The 8,448-nt window shown below is 46.1% G+C and overlaps 1 protein-coding gene across 1 annotated transcript; it reads left to right on the plus strand.

The window, feature by feature from the left end:
• The first annotated feature begins 5,229 nt into the window (after positions 1 to 5,229).
• Positions 5,230 to 8,001, plus strand: Cited2 (Cbp/p300 interacting transactivator with Glu/Asp rich carboxy-terminal domain 2). Its single transcript, XM_076859683.2, has 2 exons — positions 5,230 to 5,402; positions 5,866 to 8,001. The coding sequence occupies exon 2, from the start codon at positions 5,874 to 5,876 to the stop codon at positions 6,696 to 6,698; it is 825 nt and encodes a 274-aa protein (XP_076715798.2). The 5' UTR covers positions 5,230 to 5,402; positions 5,866 to 5,873; the 3' UTR covers positions 6,699 to 8,001.
• Positions 8,002 to 8,448: the final 447 nt, after the last annotated feature.

Consider the following 8,448-nt stretch of genomic DNA (forward strand, 5'->3'; position numbering starts at 1 on the left):
TGAAGCCAGAATTGGTCGAAAAGGAAAATCTGAGCAGATTGCCCTGGAAGCAGCAAGGATGTTATAATTCTTTCCACCTGGGAAATTGGAGAAGGCTGGAAAGAGGAGAAGGCATCTAAGTTGGACCTAAAGGATGAGCAAAATTACAGTTATGGGCAGGAGGGGTGGAAGAGGTGGCAATCCAGGGGAAGGGACACTATGAACATGAACCTACTACACTCATAAATCTGTGACAAGAACCTCTGTTGTCATCCATCTATAGACAAGATTGGTGGTTTGCAAAGCTAACTTAACATTAGGACAAACTAAGCTTTAAAGAAATAACACAGATCCTCAGGCCCCACTCCCAACCTGCTGAATCAGGATCACCAAGGTTAATGTCCCAGAATGTTTATTTCAAGCAACTTCTTGGGTGAGATAGTATCAACTTCATCAGCTTGAAGATCACTTTTTAGTACAACATTTCATTGGTTCCCACATGATGACAGTTCAGTATCTATTGAATGAGAAAATGAATAAAAACAGAAAATCTATCATGAGTTTAGTAATGATTTCAAGCAAATCTGTATTAATTAGAACCAAATCTACAAGTTTAAAAGTGAGACATGGTCCTAGCATGCTGGGTCACACCTGTAATTTCAGTGACTCAGGAAGCTGAAGCAGGAGGATGACAAGTTCAAAGTCAGTCTGAGCAACTGAGAACCTATCTCAAAAATAAAAAATTTAAAAAGGGGATCAGAAGATGTAGCTCAGTAGTAGAGTGCCTCTGGGTTCAATCCCCAGTACTACATACAAAGAAAAGTGATATGCATACACATATATGTGTATTGTGTGTGTGTGTATATACATATGTGTGTGTATGTACACACACAACACACACACAAATAGTATTTATTCAACTTGCAGATAGTGCCAGGTTGCTTTCAGGAATTCTGCCTGTATTAATCACATGTTCACAAGCTCTCTTTCTCTTTCTCTTCCCTTTTCCCTATGCCTCTCCCTCTAAGAAGGCAGACACTTTTTTCACTGTTATTAGTTTGAGGTGTTTTGTTTTGTTTTCCTCATTTTTCAGAACTCTCTGAAAACTCAAGGGTCCTCTTTACTAATGTGACGGAATAACCCTTACTTGTTAAGGATTAAGCCAGATGATTTAGGTAAAGTACAAAGCACAGCCTTAGATTCTACCCTACTCCCCCTGCCACCTCCACCACACAAGTAAGAGCTCTGGTTATACATTTTTTGAAGCTAGGCCCTTCAGTCAGCCAGCCTTTTCTCAGCACGGGTTTTAGCTAAAGCTCACCTCTAAAAGCTCCATTTCAGTCAAAAGTTCATACCAATGGGGACCTTCCTCCATTACTGAGCAGTCAATGATCCCTGAGTACACCGTCTTCCCAAACCCATAACAGTTTTGTCCAAGTGAATGACAGGACACAATACACACAGTGACTAATAGCTGTCCTTCTTTTCTACTGGATTTTTCCACTTCCAACGTTGAGAATAACATTCAGAAATTCTTCTCCAACCTTTCATTTGTGTTCCCTTGGTATCTGTGTGATATTTCATTCATTCATTCACTCACCCATTATCAGGGAAAGCCTAATCCATGCCAAGACTTGTTTCAGACACAGAACAAATAAGCTGGGTGTCTGCTCTCCTGCAGCTGCCATTCCAGTGGGGAAGGGAGTAAATGATCAATTTACTGTGCAGCATGGCAGGTGGAATCACGTCATAAGAAGAAAAATAAAGCAGAGTCAGGAAACAAAGAGAGATATTGCTATTTGGGTAAGTCAGTGAGGGAGACCCAACTGAGGTAGAATTTGAGCAGAGACTTGAAAAAATGAGAACATGGGCCAGCAGGCATCTGAGAGGGGAATTCTATGTTGTTTTCTCCTTTAGCTTCAAGGACATTGCTTCACCTCATTTCTTCACTACTGTTATGGATTGAACTCTGTCCCCCTAAAAAGACATACTGTATTCCTAATCCCTAGTACCTTGGAATTGTGATCTGATTTGATAGGATCTTTACAGAGGTGATCAAGTTGAAACGAAGTCATTAGGATAGGCCCTAAGCCAATACAACCAATATGCATACGGGGCAAATGCCATGTGAAGATGAAGGCAGAGATCAGAATGACACATTTACAAAATAAAACATCAAAGACTCCCAGGAAACCAAAGTTAGAAGAGAGAGTCATAGGATAGATTTACCACTTTGGCCCTCAGAACCAACCCTGCTAATACCTTGATCTGCCATTTCTGTTTAAGCATGGCATTCTGTTATGCCAGTCTTAGGAAACTAATACACCCATTGAGCATTGGAAGGATCAGAGAAAGTCCACTGCCTTATTCAGGTTTACAGACTAAACCCCTAGTTACATGGGCTTCTTATACCCCTAATTACTACAACTACCCCCTAATTGGACTCCCTGTTTCCAGTCTTGACACCATTCTTCAACAATACTATCTCACAGCTTCACATACTTTCAAATGCCTCCAAGTCTCACAGACACAATCCACATTTCTCAAGGTAGGGACGCAAAGCCCTTAGGAACCAGCCTCAGTGTACCTCTACATTCTGTTGTGTCATCTTTGCCTTAATTTCTTGGCTAAGACTTTCTAATTCCTGTTCTGGTGGGGACAAAACTTCTGTTCATCCTTGGGTTTCAACTTTGTCACCATTTCCTCTGGAAGCCTCCCAGGGCCCTCAAGAAGGGTTTGATGTCCCTCCTGTATGTACTAGGAAGCCCGTGCATTCATGCTGTTGTGACATTTATCACAAGGGTCTTAGTCCGACACTTCCTTGTGATCATGACCTCCTATCTTGTTTGTACGCCCAGGTACTAAGAAAGTGTCAGAACTTGGGGAACATACCTTAGAGAAAGGAAAGTAAATGAAGAAAGCATGCCATATTCCAACCAGCTGGTTCCAAAAGTGTTTTCCCCCTTTTAAGGGGAGGGGGATGGGCAGATAACCTTTTCAAGGATTTCCCAATAGTTTGTAGAACTACTGGAGCTGGACAGTGCTGTGCCTTTCCTTAATGGTTACAAGAGGAATTTAGATTAGACACTCAAAAGCTGTTCTTGTGTTGCAAGACACTGCAGAATAAAGAAAGGAAGTAAACAATCTGTCCAGCAATTTTTGAATCTGGCCCCCAGAACTTTTGCTGTTTAAGCATGGCATTCTATTATGTCAGTCCTAGGAAACTAATACACCCATCCGGACTGACAAATAGATGTCAGTCCATTATCTGGAGCTGCCCGATATTTTACATTCTATTTTTGATAGGAAGTGGCCCCTTCAGGTCTCTTCCAAGCCTCTCATTCTGTAATTGTATGTCCATAACCTACAGGTAAAGGTCGTGGGTGAAGAGAATAGGGAATTGTTGCAACTAACAATGCAATATATTCTGTGTTTCTGTGAACAAAAAAATAATATTTTTATGATTTCAAAAGTATTTGCATACCTGGTTACAAATGCTGGAGAGCCTGAAAAAGGAAAGAGAGGAAAGCAGGGAGACACAGCATTTTTTTTTTTTTTTGTGTGTGTGTGTGTGTGTGTGTATCCGAATGTACAACCCCCCCCCCCCCAAAAAAAAAAAAACAGGAGCTAAAAAAGTCTTGTGAGTGAAAAAGGAGAAAAGTGGGGGCTGGCTCTTCGCGGCAGGAAGTCTTCAATGGCTATTGAGTCATAAGAAACAACTCTACACAGAAGTCCTTATTCAGAACGCTAAACTCGATTTTATCACATAAAGAGCAATATAAAGCTTGAAGTAGCCTCATCCTGGTATTACGGACATAACTTGACTTCTCCATGTGAGAAAGCAAAAGATCTCCGACTGGGTAGTGTCTCAGACCTGTGTTAGGGGTTTTATTTGCAAGTCAATGAGCCAAATGGGCTACCAGGCTCGTTGTGCCGCGTTCTGCAAGCAAGGTTATTATTATCGCCTATTGCTCCACTGAACAATTTCACTGAAAGGAAGAGTCCCAGCAGTGTGTGTGCACACACCGTGCCATACGGGACGTGCCGCTACGTGCCCACCTCCAGAACGACTTTATTTACAAAGCGATTACCATGTTATCTATTTGTTTTCCTTTTCCAGCAACAGCAGCCTTACTCAGCCCTCGAATTTCTTAATTACAAACCCATTTGCCTCTAAATCAACCCCAAACCGTCAGGCAGAGCCCGGAGGGAGGCTGTGCAAGTTTGCACACACCCCCACCTCCCGGATCAAGGGCAATAGCAGAAGCAAGTAACTGTGTATGTGCAAAAAGGTGGATCTGGGGACGAGGATCGCTGAGTTTGTTTACAGAGCTGAGACGCCTCAGCTCGGATGCCAAAGCTACCAAGAGCTGCAAACGCAAACTTAGCAGAAGCACACGTACCCCGGGAGCGCAGAGCGAATCCAAAAGTGCGGACAGGATCCCCGTGCGCGGGAATGGAGGCAGCAGGGCCTGCGAGCGCGCTCGGTTCACCTGCAGCAGCTGCATCTCCCCGCCCCCCCACCCCTGCCCCCAGTTCCTGTCCTTGAAAGTGGGGTGGGGGCATGCATCTACTTGCAGAATATATCTAGATTAGGTTTATCTGCTGCCCCCTATAAAAACACAAAAGCACGGCTCAGGAAAGCGCTCTCAGGGGGAGGGCATTATTTGTCCGGAGATTTAAAAACACAACTCGGGGAAGCACAACCACTCTTCGCAGCTTGGAGAGGTTTTTGCAGCAACGAAGAGGCAAAAAGGCACTCTGGAGGGCGGGGACGCTGAGGAAAAAAACCCTTTCCAGTAGAGGGCAGGCCATATCGCTAGGTGAGTCGGGACCCGGGGTTGGGAAGATCCGGTCAAAGGTAGACGGTGAGTTTTCCTCACTCCTCTCCGGGTAGGCGCTACCATCCGGCTGGGAGGCCGGGAAAAAGTATCCCGCTGCCCCAGAGGTGACAGACCTAGCCCTAGTGCTTTGGGGCAAGAAGGAAACCAGAATCGGGGAACAACGGGGCGGCGCCTGGGCGCGCAGCCTCTGCGCACGTGCCGCTGGCGCCGGGGACGCGGCTCCCCGGCCCGATCCAGTGTGCCCCAAATTCCGGAATCCATGTGTTTGCGCCGCCCGCCCGGGAGGCTTTCGCTCCGCCCTTCTGAAATCCCTTATATTAACTGTGGCCAAAGCCCTAAGAAACACAGCTCATTGTTGGCAGCTGCCGGGCGGTCCTGCCGAGCTGTGAGGGCAGCGGAGGGGAAATAAAAGGGAACGGCTCCGAATCTGCCCCAGCCACCGCTGTGAGACCTCGGCGCCGACATCGCGACAGCGAGCACCCGGCACTCCAGGAAATCCCCCTCTATGTGCTGCTGAGCTGGTCCTGGACCCGACGATCCCGCCCTCGGTCTTCGGAGCAGAAATCGCAAAGACGGAAGGTAAGCGCGGCGGGCGAAGCTGGCTGGGGCTCCTGCCAGCCTAGTCCTCCGAGGGCAGGGTTTGCCCGGAGGAAGAGCGTGAGGCGGAGCTGGGGAATAACAACAGGATGTGCAACAACAGGATGAGGAGGGCTGATTTAATGCCTGAAGTTCGCGGCAGGGCTACGGGGCACTTCCTTTATTAGGCCACTTCAGGGAACACAGGGGGGTGTGGGCTCGGGCACCCCCCCACCACTCAGATTGCAGGGGAAGGGGCTGTTTGTGCAGCGCCTAGCTGTGTGGTGGGTGGCAGGTCCGCCGAGGTGGCCAGCTCGGGTGCACAGGGTACTAGTGGGATCCTGGGGGGTGGTTCGCAGCTGACTTGCGCTGGGGGGAGCCTGGGAAGCAGAGGCAAGATAAGGGGTGCTCTTTGGTGGGCAACACGTGTGGCGCTGGTCTTACCGTCTGCCTTTTTCACTTTCAGGACTAGAGATGGCAGACCATATGATGGCCATGAACCACGGGCGCTTCCCCGACGGCACCAACGGGCTGCACCACCACCCTGCCCACCGCATGGGCATGGGGCAGTTCCCGAGTCCCCATCACCATCAGCAGCAGCAGCCCCAACACGCCTTCAACGCCCTGATGGGCGACCACATACACTACGGCGCGGGCAACATGAATGCCACGAGCGGCATCAGGCACGCGATGGGGCCGGGGACTGTGAATGGAGGGCACCCCCCGAGTGCCCTGGCCCCCGCGGCCAGGTTTAACAACTCCCAGTTCATGGGCCCCCCGGTGGCCAGCCAGGGAGGCTCCCTGCCTGCCAGCATGCAGCTGCAGAAGCTCAACAACCAGTATTTCAACCATCACCCCTATCCCCACAACCACTACATGCCGGATTTGCACCCTGCTGCAGGCCACCAGATGAACGGGACAAACCAGCACTTCCGAGATTGCAACCCCAAGCACAGCGGCGGCAGCAGCACCCCAGGCGGCTCGGGCGGCAGCAGCACCCCTGGCGGCTCCGGAGGCACCTCGGGCGGCGGCGCGGGCAGCAGCAACAGCAGCAACGGCGGTGGCAGCGGAGGCAGTGGCAGCAACATGCCCGCCTCCGTGGCCCACGTCCCTGCTGCAATGCTGCCGCCCAATGTCATAGACACTGATTTCATCGACGAGGAAGTGCTTATGTCCTTAGTGATAGAAATGGGCTTGGACCGCATCAAGGAGCTGCCTGAACTCTGGCTGGGGCAAAACGAGTTTGATTTTATGACGGACTTCGTGTGTAAACAGCAGCCCAGCAGAGTAAGCTGTTGACTTGATCGAAACCCGGGCGAAAGAAATCAAACCCCCAACTTCTTCGGTGTGAATTAAAAACATTCCCTTAGACACAGTATCTCACTTTTCAAATCCTGAAAGGTTTGAGAACTTGGAAACAAAGTAAACTATAAACTTGTACAAATTGGTTTAAAAAAAAAATGCTGCCACTTTTTTTTTTCCTGTTTTTGTTTCGTTTTTGTAGCCTTGACATTCACCTCCCTTATGTAGTTGAAATATCTAGCTAACTTGGTCCTTTTCGTTGTTTGTTTTTTACTCCTTATTTCCTCACTTTCTCCAGTGCTCAACTGTTAGATATTAATCTTGGCAAACTGCTTAATCTTGTGGATTTTGTAGATGGTTTCAAATGACTGAACTGCATTCAGATTTAGGAGTGAAAGGAAAAAAATTGCATTAGTTGGTTGCATGAACTTTGAAGGGCAGATATTACTGCACAAACTCTGCCATCTCGCTTCATTTTTTAAACTATGCATATGAGTACAGACTAATTTTTAAAATATGCTAAACTGGAAGATTAAAACAGATGTGGGCCAAACCGTTCTGGATCAGGAAAAGTCATACTGTTCACTTTCAAGTTGGCTGTCCCCCCTCCCCCATATGTACAGACAATAATAGGGTGTGGAATGTCGTCAGTGGCAAACATTTCACAGATTTTTATTTTGTTTCTGTCTTCAACATTTTTGACACTGTGCTAATAGTTATATTCAGTACATGAAAAGATACTACTGTGTTGAAAGCTTTTTAGGAAATTTTGACAGTATTTTTGTACAAAACATTTTTTTGAAAAAATACTTGTTAATTTATTCTATTTTAATTTGCCAATGTCAATAAAAAGTTAAGAAATACTTGTTTTCTAGAAGTCATTTGGGGTGGTTTGTTCCCTTTGGTACCCCCCCCACCCCTTGTCTGTAAGGTGAACACTTTATTGATGAGAGTAAGCATTCCAAAGGATAAGTTACAGGACACTAAAACAGGTCATGATGAGCTTAAGCGGAGAGCAGGATTTAACATAATTGGCATAATGCTTCATTGTTATTGTAACATTGCCTCTTGGTGTGGTTTAATCAAAAGCTGCAAACTTGTCAAAGTGCTTTTTTCTCCCTTAATTGCCATCATATTTGAGTGTAGAGTTAGAAAGGTTTGCAATGCTAAACATAAATATCTCATGGGGTGGGGGGATCAAGTGTTTCTGGTTATACCTGATTCAACTACTTAAATGGAGATAGACTGGAATAATATACTGAGTGATTGATGGGGTTGGCATTAAATATAAATCTACCTTTATCTCTAGTGTCGAATTTTATTTCTCAGCAAAAAGTACTAAGGATAGGCACACATTTCTAGCTTAATCTCTGAAATAGCTTCTGACTGGTTTATAGTTCTGGGAAGAAGAGGGGGCAGAATTCCACCTTGAGGCTTGCTATTTTGTTCTCCTATAATATTTAAAATTTACTCAGCTAGGTTGATTCAAAGGTCAAATTACAATCTTCACAAGATGTTCCCTCTCAAGCATGCCCTGTTTTCCAGAATTCTGAGCTTTGCTTTTGCATGCATTGAGAACAACATACATAGGATAAGATCATTTTAACTTTGACTAGTTGAGTACCAAGGAGATTATAACTACAATTAAATGGGTGTCAAGTTTTAGCCTCATAAAATCAAGCAAAAGGAAAAAGCATTGTTAAGATCTTAGATTATCCCAAGTAGAATGAGAAGGAATTTTGTTTTC

Source organism: Callospermophilus lateralis, chromosome 6 (assembly GCF_048772815.1).
Source record: "Callospermophilus lateralis isolate mCalLat2 chromosome 6, mCalLat2.hap1, whole genome shotgun sequence".
Classification (NCBI taxonomy): Eukaryota; Metazoa; Chordata; class Mammalia; order Rodentia; family Sciuridae; genus Callospermophilus; species Callospermophilus lateralis.

Coding starts and splice junctions, on each gene's coding strand:
- Cited2 (XM_076859683.2), top strand. CDS start 5,874: ATGGCAGACCATATGATGGCCATGAACCACGGGCGCTTCCCCGACGGC.